The sequence below is a fragment of the Dromaius novaehollandiae genome, chromosome 1 (genome assembly GCF_036370855.1).
Source record: "Dromaius novaehollandiae isolate bDroNov1 chromosome 1, bDroNov1.hap1, whole genome shotgun sequence".
NCBI classification, from domain to species: Eukaryota; Metazoa; Chordata; class Aves; order Casuariiformes; family Dromaiidae; genus Dromaius; species Dromaius novaehollandiae.
In genome coordinates, this window is record NC_088098.1 from 181,522,546 (window position 1) to 181,546,064 (window position 23,519).

Here is a 23,519-nt window from a genome sequence, read left to right on the forward strand (position 1 = left end):
ATCAAATCAATATAGACAAGGCTCTGAAGCATTGATTATCTGATCTGACTTTCAAAGGACAAAAAGATAAAATAACCTAATTGAGTAGGGAATACTTGCTGGAAATGATTATTTTTATTACAGGACCACTTACCAGCAATAGTGTTCAGAAACTGAAAAATAAGTACAACAGCCTACCTTTTTAATTCTCAAAAATAATTAAAATAGTCTACCCAATGTAAAAGTTATATTGCAAAGTTCAGCAAGGGAACACCGAATGGCATCCTATACTTCAGATTCCTTAATTTGTGATTATTTATATTTTTTTTTTAATTCAAAAAACTGAAATATTTGGAAATCAACTCTTTCACTAAGAATTTCAGTACTGTTCTTTAAGCATGACTTAGTTCTGATATTTGTCTCCTGGTAAAGACGCCTGTGTTTAGCTGTTCAAATTCTTATTACAGTCAATAAAAATCTAGAGTCATACAATTAGGTCAATGTAAATTATTTACCAAATGCTTCAGTAAAAGTTTATTTTTCAGTATAAATTATGGCTCCTATTTGGACTTTATTGTCTTATTTCACATTTGTACAGTTACACATGCAGGCCTTTCCATAATTGCAGCTCAATTATTACAACTAAATTATTATTAACTCAATGCACAGAAAGGACTCCACAAGCCTCTGGGGATTACAGATAGGATGTCTGACTTTCAACCCTGTTAAGATGATAGCTTTTATAACAAAGCATAAGACCAACAGGCACGCAGAGAAATACAGTCCATTGGAAAAGAGCCAACCCAGCTTCTGTAGAGGAAAGTCCTATCTCACTAACAGAACAGAGTTATATGATGCTGGAGTTTTGCTTGTTTTAAAGATTTTCAACTAGTCTTTGGCAGAATTCCACAAAGATTATTAAAGAAAATAAAAGTTGTCACGGGATTGGAAGAGAGGTTCTTTTATGGACTGAAAACTAGTCAATGGATAGGAAGTAATGGATGGCGCTGAACACTTCCAGACAGAGAAGAGTAGGGTCTCTCAAGAGAGCAGTGCTGGGGACGGCTGGGTTCAACATCTTCAGTAACTTGGACATGGCAGTAAACAGGGACACTGCTAAGTCTGCAGATGATACTAGGCTCTTTTGGGGGAGTCAAACACTGTGCAAAGATTGAAGATCTCCTCACAAGAGTAAGCCAGCAAAAAAGATAGTAGAAAAGCTTCACTGAAGATAAATGGAGGGTAAGTCATACAGGGAAAAATAAAGCAGATGGAACAACTGCACTATTAGGAGACTTAAAAACCTGGGGCACTGCACTTGAGCAAGGAGAAGGCTGTTAAGCGCACGGAAAGGAAAAATATGATCAAAACTTGCAGAACCATGAAGGCAATAGAGCAAATGCAGGCTACTTCATTATTCACCAAATTCTGCAACACTAGAACAAGGAGGCACTCATCTAAACTAGCAGCAGATTTGTTTCTTTACACAGGACACAGTGAATTTCTGGCACTTGTTGCCACAGGAGGTCATGAAGGCAAACAGTTTTAGAAACTTTAAAAAAGGGATCAAATTAATGAACTCATCTATAAACAGTTACTGAAAAGACTACTGTTTATAGAATAGAAATGCTTTAAATCCTTAGCCAGAACCAGGTCCTCAGGAAGCTAAGCCTGAAAACTACGTATTTTCAAATAATGTAAGTTACTAGTCATCAGCAATGGAGAAAGGATGGATTTGTAAAATATTTCACAAAAATATCCATTTATACTTGATGCACTGTTCCTGTTTCTTTACAGATTCTGACAACAGCAACAAGCTGCAAAATAATGAAGTTCACTGGAATCCATGCTTTGATACCTGTTAATTATTCCATAATACACAGAAATATTTGATTTCAGAACTGGAAAAAAGGGAGGAAAGGTCCTTAAGGCTGTTGAAATGCTAAAATATATTTCCTACAATGCATCTGTTTTATCATCTTCTCCATTCTTTATTGCCTGAGGTTTATTTTGTTATGGATGTTTCTTCATTGGAGATGTCATGCATAATTACATACATCATTTGTTACTGGTTGCTGGCAGTGAACGTTTTCATTACTTAAGTTTCTATATAATATTTATCTATATATTTCTAATGCTGATGTAAAACAGATATAAGTTCCCCTATGTGAAAACTGTAGGATAAACATGTGACTATACTTTAAGCTGATGCACTATCAGTGAATTTCTTAAAGTATGTAAGGTATTAATTTGACTAAACAAAACCCAAATCACCACTTTTTTATTAAAGTGCCAAAGAACATTTACTGAATCACTTATGTTTATTAGTTCCTTTCAGGGTTAAAATAGAAAAATCTCTGGGCCCGGAGCAAAAACATTGATAAAAAATATTCAATAAATTATTCAAAACAAAGCACTTAGAAGTGCAGAATCCAGGAAATTTTGCTCTAGTATCAATCAGTTCACTCCAAGTGGCTTTTTAGAACTACAGGCCAACCCAAGAGCTGATCACTGGAGTGTGCTCATACCTTCCCATATCTACTGGCTAAGGCAGCACAGTCCAGGAGTCATTTCAGGGGCAAGACGTGGCCAGGGAGGGTTCTGCCTTCCGACCTACCGCGGCTCTGTCAGGAAAGGCACTGTGGAAGAAGGGCAAAAATCAAAGTGCCTCTACAGCTAAGCTCTTCCTTGCAGGCCTGAGCGTACAGTCTGGCATTTAGGGTAGGAGTCGTTTCATCTGACTTTATACAGCACCTACTATGTAAATATCTGAGTTAGTGACCTTAGACTCTTCTTTTAGAGCCAATGGAGGCAAATAGGGACTTTAAGGGATTATGTCATCTCTCAGATATATCATGGCTTAAAATCTACTTATCTCCATTGATTATAAAAGGAGTTTAGGGTGACTAACTCCAATTGACATCTTACATTAGGGACATCATCTAACATTAGGCACCATGAGCGTTATACTCACTGCAGAAGGCATCAAATCCCTGCAGCCATGGTACTAAGCCCACACTAAAACAGAAGCAACGAAAACTACCACCCAGTCCCTCCAGAACGTTTGAACACCCTAAATCTACAGAGAAAATGAAGAATTGTGTGATCCAGTCCCATAAACACCATACTTTTTTCTTTTTCTGGTTTGGATCCAGAGAAACATATGCAAATTTGGAATGAACTACAGCACTGAATTCAACTATAATAAAAATATTTATATGATAACCTGAGAACTTGAGCAATCAATCCCAGTTAAATCCTTGTATCCTATGATCAGAAAGAACACGCTTAAATTTAAGTTCATACTTTTTTTTCCCTCTAAACCAGGACTACAGCAAAAACATACAAGAAAGACTGTTCCAAATTATTGTTGAAACAAGTAAGTTGGTAGAAAACAAAAAAGCACTTAGAAATTTACCAAAACTGCACATTTACTAACACTAGGTAGGATTCTGAACCATAGCAATTGATTGCATAAAACTGTTATCCAGGATGAAAGGATTCTGCCTAACAGGTGAACACCACGAAGTAAACACAATGAAGTCCCTTCTCCTGGGACACAGATATTAAACACTACTCTCTCCCCGCTTGCTTCTTTCTAATATGAATTTTGAAGTGTATATAAAACCACTTCCTTCTCCCATCAGGTAGGGAAACTAATTAGCCTCACATTGACCAAAACAGAAAAATCATTAAGCATACCAGAGATTTTCCCTTTAGATTACCCACAATTTTATGGATTCTATGTTTAAAAAAAAAAAAAGAGGCCTACCACACAGTTTCACTAAAAAAGAAAAAGAGGCCTACCGCACTGTTTCACTAATCATTTAAGCAAAATTTGATTGGGGCATTACTTGCAGATCATCTCCTATTTTGACTAATAGCAACACAAAGCCCTTTGCTCATATAAAGGGGGTCAGCAATACCTCACAGATAGCGATCCTCACCGCCTGAAACACCAGTTACCACCAGAACATTGGCAGCGCTATGAAGTGACCATTATTTAGAAGTGTAGGCCCATGACACATTGTATCTTACATTTCCAAATAATCAAGAGGAAAAGATCACACAGTAACATTCGCATTTTTCATTTACTGTTCAATATATGACACTTAAAAAATTGAAAGAAATTTCTAGACAAGAATTCCCCTATGATGAAACTAAATGCTACAAAGAATACTGCATTGATTCCCCATAAACTATTTTTGTAATGTGAGAATATTACATTCATCCCACATGCACTACAAACGTAATGCGAGTCTTTCATTGCCAAAACTTGATTCCTCCCCAGAGCAATTTCAAGCTTCATACTGAATGGAACAAAATTGTATAAAGCACTTCTAAATATCACTGCAACTATGCAACTAGAAGCTGTACAGATAGGCACAAGGGCAATCATTTAAGACTGCACAAACAACCTTGTAACATTATTTGATTTCAAATAAGTAACTTTTTTAGCAAATGTAAAAGAAACTTATTCTTATCTTCAACACAGAAAGCCCAATTAATGCTCCTCAGACACAGCAGTGGTGAGAAAAAAGATCGGTTTAAAAAGTGTAATTTGAAATAGTCACACAAATACAAGTCTTTTTATGAACACACAGTTCACTACTTGATTTAATCCTGACTAGCAAGATTAGAAAGGAGTAGAAATGTCCTTGCTCAAATAGTTTTGAAAGTTGACAATCTCGCTTATGATCTACCATTCTTTTCTATAAAGTTTTCTGAACAGGACACATCAAGTTCATGGATAAACTGCTAGCTAAATAGCATCCAGCTTCTATAGATTTATTTGGGCCCTATCTCTGGAGTTGCCAATCTGGATATAGAACTGGAACTAAGATTCCCAGTGGTCATGGTTCACCCATCCAAACTGATTTCTTGTCACCCCCAGGGACTTGACCACTTTGTTGACTTGGCCACATTCTTGCTGGGAATTTGTAGACAACTACATTAGTATAATTTTATTACTGTGAGCTATGCTACAAAGTTGCATATCTTATTAAACACATCAGCATAACTGGCTAACAAAAAATATTGAAAGTTGTCAGAATCAGCAACTTGCTGATGGTTATTCAGTAGTCTTCTTTATTGTAATCAGAACATGTTCTGTAGTTATATCCTGACATCAACCTCAAAAAGAAATTAATTCTGTATGGAACAGCCTTTATTTTTGAAAATTAGGCTAAATAAAAATGAAAAGCGAGTGTTTAAAATACCATTCATAAACCTAACTGATTTTATTGACCCTTCTCTTACCAATCAGCATTCTTAAGAACTTCTTGGTTCTACAAGTTTTTTTTCCCTTTCCATCAACCTTAAAATTTAAGGTTTTCTAATGAGATGGAACACTCACAAGACTTTATGCTCAATATAAATATAATGATAAATATGAATATAAATGATAAAATGGGAAGTTTCTGCTACTGGTCCCAGAACCTTCTTTTTATAAAACAGGCAGTGTCATTTGAAACACTCACCCAATACAGGAATGCTTTTAAAAACTGTAGTTCCAACTATAAAAGCACAAAAAGCATGCAAAGCACCCTGTTCATTCCAGCTGTTCCTGCAACTCCAGTGTTCAAATCCATTCTGGCTCAGCTGCTCAAAAGGCCATCTATGATAACAAAGGATTACGCCAAACTTAGCATCAGCAACAATAAAAAAAGAACTTTAGAGAGAAAAGACCATCACACAGCTTCTTAAGAAGCTACTCTAATTTAGACATGTATATGGATGGATGTGTGCATGTAGTAGTAGTAGACCCAGTAAGCATTCAGTACTGTAAAAACAATCAGTAAACATCAAGCTTGAGTGTCAGGGCAGGACAGACGAGGGAAGCGAGAGACAACCCAATGTGGGTGATAACCAAGCTTCAACTTTATTGGTAACAAGCACAGCTTATATAGCTCATTCTACTCTCGATTACATACTTGGCGCACAACCATTGGATAAGAATTGTACACGCCCTCCTGACAAGTCCCTTGGCCGACTGCCAGGGACTTCTCCTGTCCGTTAGTGGTGTGCTGTTTGTTACCTACACTGTGCTGTAACTAAAGGTCAAGTAAAGTTCAAAACCTCTGTAATTTTCCTCAAGCTAGCACCTGTACAAGCATCTCCATAGGACTGTGTCCCTGTTCCTCAAGCCATTCCCCAACACTTGAGCATCTGCATTCTTTTGACAAACTAATGCAATCTAAATCAGTCACTTAGCATATACATATCAGCCAACTTGTAACAGGGTCACAACTTCCTGCTCTAGAAACTTCCACTCATCTGTGACAAAATGTAAGAAAAAAAAAATTTCTTTCACTAACTTATTCTATTAGGACAGTAAACAGACTAAAACAGAGTAAAGGAGCTTTTCATGGCTGGTTGAAAGACTAAAACCTTCAATTCATCTTTCTAATTTACCTAAAGCACGGATGAAATCTGCAACACAGACTCTGTACTTCAGTGTGCTAACTTCCCTACTTTCGGTAAGCTTAATATATTCCCTCCCTCTCCCCCTCCCAAATATACGCTCTGCAGACTGTAGTTGTAAAATGCACCATCCTGTCACTTTATAGCACCAAAAAGCACTGTTTAGGGAAGTGACCAATCCTTACTGCACTGAAATACATGTAATATTGATGACAAACATTTTTCAGACCTTTCAGACTACAGAAGGAATCAGTTCCCATACAAAGATCACCTGAGATTTCTTCATCTGCAACATAATATATGATTTATTTACACATATTTGGCTTCATGCAAAAAAATTTGGACAGTAAAGTTATAAAAGGTTGAACTTCCCAGCTAACATTAAGCTTGAGGTCATTAAATATAATTTGCATTGTGTAAGACAAGCATTTGCAGTGATGTTACCTCACCCTTTGTAATTCCCACTTTTCTATAAGATGCTCCACTTCACCTCCGAGAACTGCAGTGTTACTGTCATCCAAAAGCAAAAATCCATTTTTCACTTCAACAATTCCTGAAAGCTTAATTTTTGTTCCAGGTGGAGTGTTCAGGCTGAAAGTAGAAACAAAACAAATATTTCAAATGTGTTTATTAATATTCTGCTACAAAAACCAATACAAAACTCTACTGCTATTTTACTGCAAATATTGTCATATTTCATAATAAAAGATTAGCATCAAAAATCTTTCCAATAATTCCTTTACACAGTAAAGTACAGCACTGTACTTTTCAATAGCTTTTTTGGAACACTTCCCATTCATAACACAAAGAAGCCATATTGCAAATTAGATTCTAACAGAGATGAATGTTTGCAAATTGTCTGTTTGGTTAAAATCTAATTTAACAATACCAAACTAAGAATATGATTTGTCTAGACTAACAGAAGATGTCTCAAAGTCAGCTGTCTAAGAATAAGTTCCTCATCCTAGGACCCAGTTATAGTTAATAAATAGAGATTCTCCAGATGGTTAATTGTCCCATTTGTTTTAGACCTTTAACTTGGGAGAAAACAAAGAGCCATTAGGAAAAAAAGATTCTGTATGTTATTAATACCCATGATTGGTCCAGAATTAATATAGAAGCCATGCACCTTGTAGTGCTTCTTCCCTCATTACTCTCTGTTTTAAAAACATATGGCTGCTCTCTGTGGTCAGCTCCTATAAGGAGATACATGTCTTTTTGTCAATTTAATCCTCCCTATGAAAAAAAAAAATAGCAGACGCGTAAAAGAATCATCAATCTCCATGTCATAATTGAAAGATATGACAAGTAGCATAGCTGGGAAACAGTGATTTTTAATCGCAAGAAACAAAAAAGGACACAGTCAGTCACAACCTTTCAACAATAACCTCTTTAAAATCTGCTAATGCTATCGTGGCAATCATGGGACCTTACCACACAGTGAGGAACATTCACAGTGGAGTCAGCCAATTTTAGCACTAATGACATTAACCTTAGCAATATTAATGGATTATCTCTATTGTTCTGATAAAACATCAGGAAAAAGAAAAAGAGAAACAAATAGGGCAACAAAGGGGAATTATGCAAAGGGAAGGGTAAATGGAAACACTACTCACTAAAAACAAGAACTTCTTATTTAAAAAGCAAACTGTGCATTTGCTCAACAAGAAACACCATGTAGTGAAACAGCACATTATTTAAAATCAGTGATCCAATTTCAAAGCTGAAACAGTAACACACTCACACCAAAGACTTAATTTCATATAGGATTACTTAAAAAGAAGAGCTTAAATCATCACAACAGAGTGATGAGTTCTGTGACACTTTGGAGACCATCTATGAGCTGTCAAATTAGGTCTTCTACTGGGTGTTCTTCCTTAAGTGTTGTGTGATATAGAATTTACTTACATGGCAGCCTATTTGCCTTTCTTTTCTGCCCTTTTATATTCATGTTGGAATATGATATTCCAAGGTCTGATGGCTCAAAGGCTGAATTAAAATATCATTAAGTGTTCTACCTTTTAAAATAGTATCACTCTGAACTGCAAGTGGGCTTCTACTCAGTAGTAGTTTAACATTAAAAGATGACATTTAAAAGGTCTATGTGCAACTGTTGCAGTTAGCAGAGAAAGATGAAGGAAGAATTTTTTATTTTTTAAACCAGAATAAGCTGTCATACAGCAAAGAGCAAAACACACAACTCCAGAGATGATTTTCAACATCCAAATGACCAAACACACAGAAATTCCCCATGTTCAACAGTGATTAGGTCTATTATGCCTTCATTTTTAACTGAAGAGATATTTATTAATTTGGTCCAAGTTAAAGCCTTGTCGTAGTAAACCAGCACTAGTTGCTTAAGTTAGGCTTCAGACCTGGGACATTCTTGTTACCAAAGTCAGATAAAAGTTCTGCTGCTACTAAAAATGGAAACTCAAGTCTACACACACCCAAAAGGCTGCTTGCCTTGTTAACTCTGACTCAGCAGATGGCTACACAAATCCTCTTTCTTCCAGGATGAACTTCAGCATAAGTGGTATTGTAAATTATATTCATATATACCTTTGCATGCTGAATTTAAGGTTCTCCTTCATATACAAAATCTAGGAATGATAGAAGAATAAATGTTTTCTAAGCAAAGAGCATGACTATATAAGATATTTTATTAGTCTTACTTGCATATCGCTATTGGCTCTCTTCTTACAAGATTTCATTTTGCCCAATGTTTCTTTTACTTTACAGGTTGCTCTCCACCACAGGTTTTCAGACACCAGGGTGGACTTGGTGGGCAAATCAGAATCTCATCAAAAAGCGTGCATACAGTGGGGGGCTAAGGGGAGAAGCAAGGTGTTGTTTCGCTTTTATTCTATTTATCATGAGGGAAACACTCCACCAAAGCTCTACAACTTAACCACAGACTTCTTCCTTTATTAGGGTCTGAAGTGGAAAAAGTACAGAAGAACACAGAAGTTGAGTAACGAAGAGGACACACAGCAAAACTACATTATTTTTGAAATTAAATCAGAAGAGTAATAAAAAGAACAAAAGATAAGATAACCAAACTTTGTCCTTTGCATTGCTGCTTGTCAGTCAAAAATCTGTTCTGACAGGCAGTTTTTCACATATTAGTAAGGACGCTTCCATTACGTTAAGGGCATTTAAGTGCCAAGAAAAACTCTGAAAAGAAAGTTGTTCACCTTATTTTTGATATGCTAGCATATTCTATAGCTGTGCAGCTTGTGTGTCCATCAGTCATCTGCAAACGCAACATTCTGGGAGCAGCCTGAGATTCTTCATTATCCTTTGGTGCAGCAACATTGCGTATTTTTTGTATCTGCAGAACGCATGGCCCTTGCAGCTATACATGCAAAATAGAAAAGACAAAAATGTTTGTTAACACCGTGAACCAAACACATAATATTATCTAGACATACTAACAGATGCCCCCAGGCAAAACAAAGTGTAATTTGATTAGACAGTCAGGTCCAATTTCTATCACTCATTATGTTTTAGACCATACAATACGTAAAAATGGCTTTTCCAGAGAAAGCATTATAATGTTTTATAAACGTCACAATATAAATTATGGAAAGGTGCACAAAAAAATACCTATACACTAAACAAATACTGCCACTTCCAAAATACTACAGAGTACAGATAAGATTTCACACACTGTACCCACAAATTGTCATTGCCAGAATTTCTACAACAGCCAGCCTTGAAGGCTTGAAGCCTTGAAGTCGTAACAAGCCTACATTTCAAATACAACTGCTTTGTAAAAACTGACTGGAAACATAGCTTCTTCAAACAAAGGTGCAACCAGAATGTAAAATAACAACCTCAAGAGACATCGCTCTCTCTTGGTTAGCTAAAAATGCAACATATCCACACCACAATTTATATCTTACTGAAAAAAAAGAACAAACAAATAAACAAACAAAAAAAAAACACGGATCAACTTCAGGTTACAGCAGAGTAAACAATCGTGATGGTCTTCTCTACTCCTTCACTCTGTAAGGGAGTAGGATTATTCTGATCCCTCTGAGAAGCAACACTGAACAATCTGCTGCTGTCCAACTGATCTCTAGCACCAGAGAAGCACCTCTAGACAGCAGAAAAGACGAAAAAGAACGCTACTTCCATCAGCTCCCTCCCTTTGAGAAACAAAATAGGTAGCTCAGAAGAACATGAAGTGAGAGCAACTAACTAGAACATGAATATATCTAAAAAGAAGAGATAAATGAATAAATAAAATAAAGAACAGCAGCAGTAAGACTAGGTAAAAGAAATGAGAAGATGAGGAAAGAGGGATGTCATCTAGGACAAGAACACAAGAGAAAGCCAAGCCACTTTGGAATACTGCTACTAAAAGGAGCAAGAAAGGCACCCTACACACCACCAGCTCAGTTAAACCGTTCTGCAGTCTTGAAACAACAGCCAGTAATATAAATAACATTTTCTACATAGCTTTCCTATTCTTCACACTTCCAAATGAATTTAAAATTTCAAGAACCTTGCACCTTTTAAGACTTCAAATAAAAATCACAAAATATAGAGTATTTCAGATGGATGATATCTGGCAAGCTGAAGGGAGTAAGTTATGTTTACTTGAAATCTACTTAAACCTGCAGCTTTTGTATCACTTTTCTTCAATAATTGAGAGTTTGAAGAAAATAATGTAAATAAAGAGTAACAGTATTGAGTTTTAGTCATTTCTGAATGAACCTTATTTATATCAACTACGTGACCAATTCTGTTTCTGATGTGAACGGAAATTTTTATTCCCTTGATTTCAATGGAAGCAAAACTGGATAATGTACCGTATGAGAACAAGTTTCCCTTTATTGATTAACTTCAGCAAATGATTTTTTTTTCTCCTCTAGACGTTTTATAGAAAAAGATTCTTTCTGTAGTAGCAAATGAACACAGTGCCTCATTCAGAGGTTGCTTCAATGCACTAATTTTAGGTTTGTCCTAAATTAAGTCTAACAATTTTCAGTTTTATACAACTTTATGAAACATCTAGATGAAAAAGTATTAGGTAAATGAGAAGCATCTCTAGTTAGCCACAGTTAGGTCTGGTACTCAGTTGACCTTTACTGTGATAGTAATTTCTTGTATAAATGTCTAGCAAATTCTAGTTCTGGGTACTTGTTTTTCTTTTTAAACAATTGTTTCATAGTCCCCTTAAAAATCTGGAGCGTGAAGAAATGAGGACTAACTATAAATATATATGCAAATATATTCATGTTTTCTGTTTCCTAGTGTCAAGCATACACTACAATAAAGCAGAGCTGCACGTTTGTTGAGTTTGCACAACAGGGTCTGGTTCTTTAGCATTCTTTCACAATGGAAATTACAGGTTGTTTTGAAAAAACAGGTGCAAAAGTGAAAAAAGGAGCTTGTAGCATTCTGAAAACAAACCACATTAAGACCACAGAAATAATTACAAAGTTTATCAGGGCCTTAGAGTTTCTGTGTCTCCCAGCCTCAGCTCAGCTCACTATTTCCTTTCCCCTTTTATAACATGAAAAGGGCAAACTATGACAACAGAAAAGTCAGTCAGTCTTCCTGCAGAAAAAGGGACTATTATCACAGGATTTTAGGTGAATCCAGAACGCAGACCTACTAGCCCAGGTCTCTTTGTGTTGATTACTGCAACTGTCATTGTGGGAATCAAGACAGAAAATTACTCCAAGGCTATTCCAAACTGTCCCCCTCCAAAACAGCTATGGTCAGTAGGCACACCTACAGGTGTGGTCAGAAAGTCAGCCAAACTGAAAGCTCTAATTCTAATAGTTAATTTTCTAAGTCACTGTTCTCATTGAGCACACTAAAGCGTCCCTCCAAACCCAGTAACAACTGGATCGTGTAGGTGCCATTATCCACAGCCAAGAGAGTTCATCAGTCCAAAGTTACAAGGTCTTTAAGCCCACTCTGTTATCGCATGCTACCAGCTCCTTCAAATTGCAGGTTCCACAGAACTCCTCCTCCCTGTGCTTTTGGTGACCTCTTTCAGCATACCAGGATGGAGAGATGAAAATCATCTGATGCTGGTACAGCAACCATTTTCCAGAACACCAAAGAAAGAGCAAAGCGTAACTGTACTATCTGGAACAGAAAAATGAAGGCACTGTAAATAATAATATGGGGCTCGACTCCCAGAGTGCGGTCCACCAGTCACTCCAAAAATATTTACAAACTGGACAAGCAACCGAAAATGTGTTAACAAGGGAATGCTGTGAAAAGCAGCTCAAAATGACCTTGGAACCCAAAAACTAGACAAATATAACTGGAAAAATAAAGTATTTTTGTGCACCATATTAGTAATACTATAAACAGCTTTGAAAAAATAGATTCTAAAGGAAGCAAATAAGTTAAAATACAGAACATAAGCAAAATGATTTGAGGAACAATGGCACATTTTATAATAAGATCACTAATGATCTGCTTACCTTTCCAAGGTGAAAAAAGAGAAATATTTCCATTATAATGTTAATATTTTAGCTTTGAAATTAATTTATGGCAGAAACACTGGATAAGTCAGAGGTCTGAAATTTAAAACAAGAGAAAGAGGCACAAGACAAATGACTGGAAATTGAAGTTTAATAAATCCAAAAGCAGATATAAGGTATATAATGATAACAGGGATAACGAATCTCTGGAATAAGCTACTGTTTTCTACAGCGCACAGTGCTTTAAAATCAAGAATAGGTAACTATCTGCAGTGTGCAAAGCTATTATGGCTCAGTACAAAAAGTAACTAAATACAAAATTAAAAAGCATGTGATAGATGACTGAAGGATGCCTTTCACATGCTAAAATCCACAATTGTATGACAGGGCAAAAATAGCCATTAGAAGAAAAAGGAAGAAATCCTGAGTCTCTGATCTCAGTAAGGGAAGGATCTTGCCCGAAGGCCCTGTCCCCTTTCCCATTTCAGTGCATCATCTTTCTCTTTGATGTCATTTACAAATTTCACTATCGTTCTTCATATTCTACTGAGCCATTAACCAAAAATATCCATCAAAATGACACTCAGGAGTAGACTTCGTAGGACCACCTCGAAATGCCTTCATAATTTGGCAGTGAAATATATGTACTTCGAGAGTGATTTTTCAAGTAGTCCATGATTACACCAAGACTACACTTCCTCAGCTTATCTAAGATTTCATGCGTGTACATACATATACACACACACGTAGTACAAGAAGTCTTGGGGACATAGCACATTCCACTACTTCTCTTTATCCATATCTCTCAGTGCTAATTCAAGAACATATATGACTCTTCAAAAGAAAAACAGAGTAAATAAATATCCACACTATTGCATGAGAGAATATACTCATGTCTTTCTGTACACAGCTCAAATAAAACATAATTCACTCATTCGTAGTTAACTTACAGGCCTCTTCAATATGAAGAAACATATCTAAGCACTCCATGTCATGTTCAGAAAAAACAATTTTATAATAAAATCATAAAATCCCCTGCACTGGCTGCAGGGGACGAACTAATCAACAGTTGGAAACATTTATTATCTAGGTCTAAAGCAAGCCAAAGGCCTTTCCAGCAAATCCTGAAAGTTGATAAAACTGTAACTATTTCAGATCAGGGCTCTTCAAACAGCACTTATAACTGCCACCATATCTGTCAATTATCTGCATGCAAGCAGAAATTAAGTCATTACTCCTCTCCTTAGAATAAGAGGTGATAGATGTTTCAAATCAAGCTAGAAAGACAAAATATACAGAAATATATTAATTGAACAAAATTCTGTCATCTACGTGGAAAAATAACGTTCTGATAAATCAGTCTGTTCAGATTGTTTCAAAAGACCAGCAATAGCTACCTAATAATTTTTAACAACTTTTGCAATATAGCAACTAGATAGCACTCTACGGTTTCCAAGATTGTTATTGTACTGTCTTCCTAAAGGCGTTGCTTTGGCACCCTGAAACTGGTCTGCAAACAAGAAAAAATAGCCTTTCACAGAGATTTAGCTTATTATATCTAGCACTACATATTTTTTCTTAAAAATGTGCAAGTACTCATGCCTTTTTGAAGGCTCCTGAGGTAGTCATTATGGGATAAGGAGACCATCAAAATATTTATCAAGGTGAAAAGGTGAAGGTTAAGATGGCCCATAGCTTACCTACAGTTGCCAAACAGCTAACTCCAAAAGTATTACCAGATCAGATCTGCCAATATTACTACAAACATGACCACACTAACTCAGTCTTGTCAAAATCAGTTCAACTGAGAAAAATCTACTAAAAATATGTTTAAGTTGAGCTGGATCATTTTTGACACGTGCAGCTTCAAGCACAGTTACACCAGGAGACCTGATGTAGCACTATTATAAAAAGGTAAAGATGAGCAACTTGAGACTGAAGTTTCTTTAATGCAGATCAGTTGTAGCTGGAACAACGAACCTGATCATGTCTTAAAAAGAAAAAAGCCTTCAGGAAACCAATAGAAATCCATAGTGGAAGAGAAGATAAAAGGCAGCTAAGCACAGTTAGTTGTATATCATAACAACAGAACCAGTGGGAAGTCTATGAGTAACTTTAAAGAGTAATCAGAATAGGTAATCATTTGAGTAATAACTGGTTACTATCAAGTGCCCAGTATTCAGAAAGCATCTTTCTCATCTCAGCAAGAAAATCCTTTCTGAGCACTTCTGGGATGAATGCTTAAATCGTAATAGAACATTAACATACTCAAAAGAAAAGTAAGTTATGCCGTAAATGTAATATCATTAATAAATTTCACATTTTACAACTTCATATAGCCTTCTTTGCATTTTTATACCATTAAAAAAATACTTCATGCATATTCATGACAGTGGGGGGGGGGCAGCTTTTTTGAATCGTAGGCAAATATGGCCATCTTGTGGTTAATGCTGGTAATACTGATTTTTTTTAGAGCCATGCAAAACAGATACAAATGACTGAATAAAACATTTTTGCGCAAAGATGAGGCTAAAGTTGACAATCACCTATAATGGTCAAATATCCAGGTTGTTTCACATTCAGACTCTATGTCATCTTGTATGCAAATATTTACATATTGCATTAATACCACAAAATAAAAGTTATTTTCCATGGAAAATGGAAATACACTGTATGTTTTCAACATACAAACAAGCAGTGCTGATCCTTGTCACAGATGAGAGGAACAACTGTAGCATATAATTTCTATTGCTTTCTGAAGCATTTCTGAACAACAAATGACTACTTTCTTCTGAGAGATTATATAAACAAATCATTCCTGTCTCCACAAATATTCTCTACTGGCATAAAGCAAGTGCTATCTTTTATATGCTAAATGTGTAGTTCTGTAACATTAAATATTTTTATACATCCTGTATTTTATACATTATATTTTGCATTAAGTAGCAGCACTTAAATACTCAGAGCTGCTTTATTTTACTTTAAAAGTTAGAAAAGCAAAGATTCCATATACTATCTAATAGTCTGGGCTAAAAATTACAAACATGAGTCATTCTGAAACACAAATCTTTTCTTTACAATCATTACTATTTTCTGAAAGCTGAAGTATTATCTCCCTCCTGCTGATGGTTCCTTTTCTTTTTTTCTTTTTTTTGGGGGGGGGGCGGGCAGGGGGAGGTAAATAATTCCCTAAGATCTATGATCTCAATAAAATACAGTTGATTAAAAAATAAAGTAAATAAAATATTACTAAAAGTTCATGTGTGCAAAGTCATGGCTCTTTAACAGTACTGACAGAAGTATGCCAGTCTGCCAAATTTAAAAAGTCCTATAACACTGACCACTAAGGGCCATTATTTCCCTTGATCCTGCCTGTTTCCTCCAACTTCTTGAAACTCCTGCAACTGTTGTCAGGAATCTTTTGTCTACAAGAAAAAATGTTCTTTCCCTCAGTCTTGATTTTCACTCTTTAACTATTAAAAACAGAAGAAATCTATCATCACTGATCTGTCTCAATTATCTGACAACCTGGGAAACAGAAATACCTTGAATCAAACAAACTTCAAAAGGAAAGTTTGGATTGGCCTGGATTCCTGTGTCATTCAAGCTTATCACCAAGTCTTCCATCACCTTCAACCATAAGGCAGAACCCCATTCAGAAATTTACCAAGCTCCCTTTAAGAACAGCTCGGATTTTTGCCTTGACAACTGCTACCCGAAAAATGTGTTCCAGAATGTTATTAGGCTAATTATCAAATATCTTTTTTCAGTTTTTAACCTGGACTTCTTCACAACTAGTTAAATACACTTCTCTGTAGAAAACTGTCCTCTAACTTAAAATAATCTTATTCCCCTTTTATTTCTTCCTCCTTTCGGATGTGCTTACAAACTCTATACCCCCACCGTGTTTCAATTTTGCTAGACTATGAAGGAAGCTCTTTCAACATACTCTTTCCACATTCCTAGTAATCTTCCTCTGTACTTGCCACACCTGAATTTTACCTTTCTCAAAACCAGCGACCAACATTATACAATCGGCATCTGCAATAGTGTCAGCAGTGTCTTTACAGACCTAAAAGTGTCTCAAAAATAACTCCTAATTCCATTTACCTATTCACAGCCACATTGTATTTTTTACAGTCAACAACACTTTCTATAATCAAGTCTCTCTCCTCTGCATTGATTCCCAAGTACAGAGTTCCCAGCCTACAGCAGTCCCCAGACATAAAGTTTCACTTTATACAAGTAAATTTAAAGATCATGTAATCCTCCCTATAGCATATGTCAAGCCAATTTTGTATTGGAAAGAGCACCTTAATTTTGTAGCTTCTTTTGCATTTTTAACACCAGTAGCAATCAATCACAAGATCAGTTCCAAGACTCACCCTTGAAGAATCAGAAATCCTCCTCCTAGTCCTACATTCCCCTGTCATTACAAACAACTGGTAACATCTTTTAGTCAGTTCTTTAACCCATCTTGCAACTGTAGCACTTGGCCCGTGTCCCTCATCCTTATTTACAAATTCCCTTGAGGCAATGCACCAAGTACTTTCAGATTTTCCAGCCAAGGGAAACACATCAGACCTGGATCTGATATTCAACCATCTTACCAAAACACAAAACCAAGTTAAACTTTTATGATGTCCCTTGGATAAAGTAGCTGCTTTTTACTCATTTATTTTCCTCTGGACCTTAAAAATTGTTCCTTCTCTCAAAAATTTTTGAAGGACCAAACTAAGTGTTGTGAATCTCATATTATGATATTTGCTATTAAACCTGTGATTTCATGGGTCAGTTTTCAGAATTCAGGATGAACATCATCTGATCCTTTCTAATCTGACTGCACCAAACTTAAATTCTGCTTGCTCAGATACAGTAATCACAACTTCCAAATGCTCCTGTTCATCTTGCCACAGAGGTCAGTATCACATCCACACTGAAACTGAAGGCAAAGTATAAAACTTGGAACAAAACAAATTACCATTTCTTTCTTCTTTATTCTCTCTCATCGTTTCCCCTAGCAGGCTTTAAGGCACAGCTCATTGTTCTGTGATGTGCAACTTTACGAAATACAGGTGTATTTTCGGGTGCACATGTGCAGTAGCTTTCTCCTGTAAAGGGTGGCTGTTATCTCACAGCTATTTCGAAGCACAAACCACCATGGTTTTCAAGCACAGTCCTTTGTTTTGTGCTAAAGCTTTGTATTTTGTGGAAACAAATTACGTAATTTCACTTTCTCTAATCTCAGACGAAAAACGGTAAAAACTCCAAGTGCTGACTTGTGCATCTAAACTTGAAGCAAACTTTTTAAGTATGTAACTAGATTCTTACATATAACAGCCAACAAGTTTTGAGGAAAAAGGAACTACAGTGTTTCTCATTTAATTGACCACTTGAACTATGGAATGACAATAGAAATTTAGAAAACATTTGCTCCAGAAGAAGTGGACAAGTTACTAGGTATACTTTTAGTGATGAACCAAAACTGAACAACAACTTTTAAAGAAATCAACAAAACCATGTGACAAAACTCAAAACACAATTACAAATCACTTTGAAATGAAACCATGTTTCAACCACAAAACAAAGGCAAGCATTACCACACACACAATCCTTACTTTGACAATTACGTTTAACAAAATAGAGTTGTATCTGGTCAATATTGTGTAACCTGAAATCCAAAATTCCATAAAACTTCAATTAAGCAACCGAGGAACAAACAATGCTAAAACAGCTGGCAAAGAAAATAATTTGTTTTGCGTGTTTTCCATAGCTCAAGAACAGGAAATTGAAGAGGAATAAAAATTGTCAAAACATAGATATGAGAAACAGCTAAAACCAAAATTTGTCTAAGGAAAAAAAGCTGTAAGCACTGAAATATCTCAAACACCATGTTGTCCAAAAACGTAAATAGGTAAACAATCAATCAGTAGTAGTTCATAAAATACCAATAGTTCATAAAATGCTTTTACAATACTCACAAAAAGATAGTTCCACATAGTAAAAAATAAAATTATTAAAACTTTTCCCTAAAAGTTAGTTTATGTTTCATGTACAGATTGCTGTCTGACTAAAAGCTATGATCTGTCTTGCAATAGAGCATCTCTCAAGTGGGCTTTTTATAAGCTGATGATGTTAATGCCCCCTTTTTGCTGAGGAAGAAAAATACACAGCTGTAGACTGTGTTACATCAGTCACTGTTCCATTCAGACAATAGCAGCAGCAGAAAAAAACAAATCCAAACAGCTGCAAACAGCTTCTCTCTTCTCAATCTTTCTTTCTTAAAACCAGCCAGCCTTGATTCATTACTATATCGAATTTCAGCACTAATGAAATACATTTCCCAGGAACATCAGCGATACAGACTGTCAATATTTGGAAGTTAAGAATAATGATTTGAATTAAAAATTACCACTTGTTTTAAAATAAAATTCATTGATTTATATATTCTGCTGGCTAAACATCAGGAAGAAAACAGGAAGGGCATACTGATGGGGGCAAACTTAATTCTGAGTAATAAACTAAGGTGCTAGGAACATTCACATTTATCTAAGACTCTTCAAAGATGAGAAAGAAATAAAAAAGAGCCCTCTCTATAAAGCCTAATAGGCAAACTACTATATCAATATATTTATACTATAAAATATTAAAATATCAGCTTTATTTGGATGTGAAATAATGACAAAAAACAAAATAATGCAGCACAGAACATTGTTATCACGCAGAAATCACAGAAGACTGAAAAAGTGAAGTTGATAGTTAACACTGTCTACCTTTTCTACCTTTCCACCATTGATGTCACTGGGGAGGAATTTCTTGCCAATGGTTCTTAAATCTGTCTGAAATTAAAACAGAAGACAAAAAAAATTAACCTAAAATATCCTGTTTCAAAAAAAACTTATTACCATAAAATAGGAAAAAGAAGGATATTCCTTCTGCTATTATGCAATGCCAACTGTTTGTAGACCATATAAAACCCATCTCTTTAAGAATAACTGAGAAAGCAGGAAAAAAACTTTTATACCACAAAATTAAAAACTAGACAAAGGTTTTATAAAATGAATTGTTTTGCTATTTTATTAGCATTGTTCTCATTTTAAGAACGTTTTCAAAGATGATTAAAACTTTTAGTAGTTGAAAAAAAGATTAAGTAATGTTTAATTATAAGATGCAATTCTGATGTTTAATTCAGTAAACTTTTTTCTCCTCTCTCTATCCAGGGCTTAAAGAAAAGCATTGTTAGTCTGTTTTTACATACACACACACAAAAAATCTCTTATAAAACATTGGGATAATTTTTGCTGTTATGCCCAGAGTAAAAGTTAACATAATATTTACATTAAATGCGTTTTAATTTAAATGTCTAGTTATTTCTTTTGGAAGAGAGATAAACACTTACACAACACTGTTCAGCAACTACGCAACATACCCACCAACATTTAACTAAAGAATTCAAATGATCAAAGGAACAAATCTCCTTAAAAGCACTTTCATCACCCAACACACAGTTTGGGCAAGCATTTCGGTCAAGGTGATGTGTGACAAAAGAATGAACCAGATGGCTAAAATCTGCAGCATGTTAAAACAGAAAAAATAAAAACAAACTAAGCTTTATGCATTAGGAATGCACCGGTGCAGATTCCTGTATTGGAGCTAAGACCACAAAAGTGGAAATACAACACACATACGTGCACAAATGATCATCTTTGTACTCACGCCAGCATATACTCACATGCAAGCTAAGCCTAGCAATTTAGAAGTTTTTATTTTATTTTTTTTTAAAGCAGGAATACATTCTCAGACTTATACAAGCATACTACTAACAGTCTGAGAATGAAATACATTACAATTTTGCATTACTTCTTTTCAAACTTGCTACGTGAATTTGTGCAGGCATATATGCAAGTGATCAGAGACATGCTTAGAAGAAGAAATGAGAAGAGGAGAGGAAATACTTTTTTCAGAATACCTTCTTAAACCAACAGTGGCTGAATCTCAATTAAGATGCACAAGAAAATTCCCGCCAATTCTCCTTCACAATTTCATTAAGAAGCATTAGTTTTCTCAAGTGTTCTACCATATCATTTTCTCCTCTTGCAACTACATATAATTATTACAAAAGAAAAAGTTTACATAAATCTATATGGAGCCTGTACAAGTTTTAATACTTCTGGATATGGATGACTCAGAAGACCTACTCAAAGAAAAATTCTCCTTCTCAACATATTGACAGAATAACATAAAAATACACAATTGAAATGTCTTCCCTCTTTTCATTGTTCTTGACAGGGCACAGACCTATAAATATTTACTAATGAGGTAAATACTAGAATTTTGAAAAAAAAAGGATTCACACACACTTTCTTGAGTCCTTCAAAAGGTTAAATTTGTTTGTTTTCAAGTTATTTATTTATTGGCAGGCTAATCGAGATTTCTACAGTAAATCAAAAAAAAAACCTCTTTGTAGGTACATAAATATGTACATGTCACAGGAAAATTCACCATCAGATTGCATCTGTTTGAGGGAATACCATGTCCAGAAGTTAAAGGCACTATGTAAGTATGTCTTACTCATCACAACAATTAATATTTTGCACTATAATTTCACACCATTGTCTGTCCACCACACTTCTGATCTTACTATTTGGCTGTACTTTGACTCCCGATTAACATTTCACAAATATAAAAATATTTTCATTACTGCAAATTATGTTCATTTTATTCCAAGTTTCACCATTTGCAGCAGGTGTATTTCCAAGCAAAATTCTAAAATAATTCATGTTATTGCTCCCAGGGCTGGGAGAGAGCACTTTAACCTTTATGTAAATCACACAGATGAGTCTGTTTACCTAATTAGCCTGACAAACTTGCACCAGAGCAATTACAGATATGATTTTTAGCATGATTTGTCAAAAAAAATTCACAACCATAACTTACATTAAGGGCAACTAGGATAATGTCATTTGTATTGACTTTTTCAGAGGAACTTATGCAAGCTTCAACTCCTTCATCTGAAAGATACCTGTTAAAGAAAAAAATATATATATAGGTGTTAGTACATCACATGAACACCTACTAGGCAAACATTTTTCATATATAAGGATTATTATATTTAGTTTGTGCTTATGATATCACTAGCATAGAAGGTATACCTTAACAAAAACACAACAAAACCCTCAAACTGGAAGGATCACTCCATGAAATCAGTTCCCTTACACTGAAACAAGATTGAATGTAAGATTCCTTTTTCCATAAATTCTTAAAAAAAAAAAAAAAAATACAAAATGCAGCCATCATCCAAATTAAGTCACAGAGGGTAACCCCTTACCCCCCAAAGTACTTGTTTTAAATCAACCATTTTAGGCTAAACTCACTATTTAAGTGGCATACCTCTACTCACACACTTCCCAGAAAAAAGGAGGAAAAAAAAAAGGAGATGGGGGAGGAGTGCAACACTGTTTCTAAAGAGCAGGACTGTACAGTTAAGCCGGGAAAGGTTGTGGCATATAACAATGCCATCCTTGAAAATTTATTTTTGCTTCCCTGGGCTACAAAGTAAATGACAACAGTGGAAAAGCACTACCTTGTACCAATAACCAACTATGGTGAAAAGGTTTAAATAAAAATAGAAAAATTCCTACACACTCACATTCAGAAATGGCACTTGTGATCTTTATGTTGGTAGTCAGGGATCAGTAATTTCCTGCCAAAATTCTACCAGCATACAATAAATTTGCTCAGCAGAAAACCAAGAAAAAATGTAATTGATTCAACTCAAAAGGGCTGACCTGTTCTGACCTGCAAAAAATATTTTTAAAAAGATAATTTTAACTTGTGTGGTCAGAAATTGTGACTTTTGTTATTATTGTTATTGTTATTTTGTTATATATATACATATGGTTCCCTAATATTTCCTATTAGGACCCCCAGTTTTCATGTTTGTATAGCTGGCAATCTGTCTTTTCTACACAGCTCTTCATTTTAATATGTCACAGAAACCATTAAAAAAATTGATGTTCACTAGATACTGAACCTGAAACAGTACTTGCCCAAAAAACATTCAGATACTGTACTAACTACCTGGCAAGGAATCACCATTCCCCCCAGAATAAAGCAACAATTTAATCTATATTAAGCTTTCTTTTTAACACATACTAAAAATAAATATTCCAGAGTATTTCAAGAAATCTTTCTTTTAAAAGAAAATAATGTTCACAGTATAAAAAATGAGCAATATAAAACATTTCAAGGGAAGTAGACTTGATAGACCTTTCTGGTTCTGGCCCCGATAGCCTGAACATCGCCCTCTCCAGCCCTGATGGCGATGCCAGACTAATTAACTGCCCTGGTTGCACTCTCCAGACACCTGATATGACCCCTAAACTGTTCAAGTCGGACAAGAAGATCTAGCAAATCCTGACAAAACACTGGGGGGGGGGGGGGGGAAGTGCACACGGCAGGGAAAACTGCCTGTGTAATGACATGAGAAGAAGCAGTCCCATTTCTGATACGCAAGAGGCAGCAGAGTGAGGCGGCAGGATTTACTAGGCTGCATAGGAACACAGGATTTCTCAGCTGAGCGGCTCTGAGCTCAAGTACCGCAACCTGTGCAGATTCAAATAAATGCTTTGAATTAGCAGATGGATCTTGTTATCTCCAGTC

At 35.5% G+C, this 23,519-nt stretch overlaps 1 protein-coding gene across 6 annotated transcripts in view; it reads right to left on the reverse strand.

Annotated features, from left to right (window-relative positions):
* The window catches only part of TDRD3 (tudor domain containing 3), a 114,403-nt gene that overhangs the window by 47,061 nt on the left and 43,823 nt on the right, over positions 1–23,519 (reverse strand). For 3 of the 6 annotated variants that reach the window (XM_064504779.1, XM_064504780.1, XM_064504781.1), the window contains exons 2-5: positions 21,795–21,879; positions 19,631–19,696; positions 9,600–9,760; positions 6,852–6,993 (exon numbers count right to left, since the gene is read on the reverse strand). In XM_064504779.1, coding sequence (XP_064360849.1) covers positions 6,852–6,993; positions 9,600–9,760; positions 19,631–19,696; positions 21,795–21,879 — 454 coding nt within the window. Of the gene's footprint in view, positions 1–6,851; positions 6,994–9,599; positions 9,761–12,857; positions 12,925–19,630; positions 19,697–21,794; positions 21,880–22,506; positions 22,526–23,519 lie in introns of those variants that run through there. The other 3 variants (XM_026111445.2, XM_064504784.1, XM_064504782.1) reach the window with 3 other exon arrangements.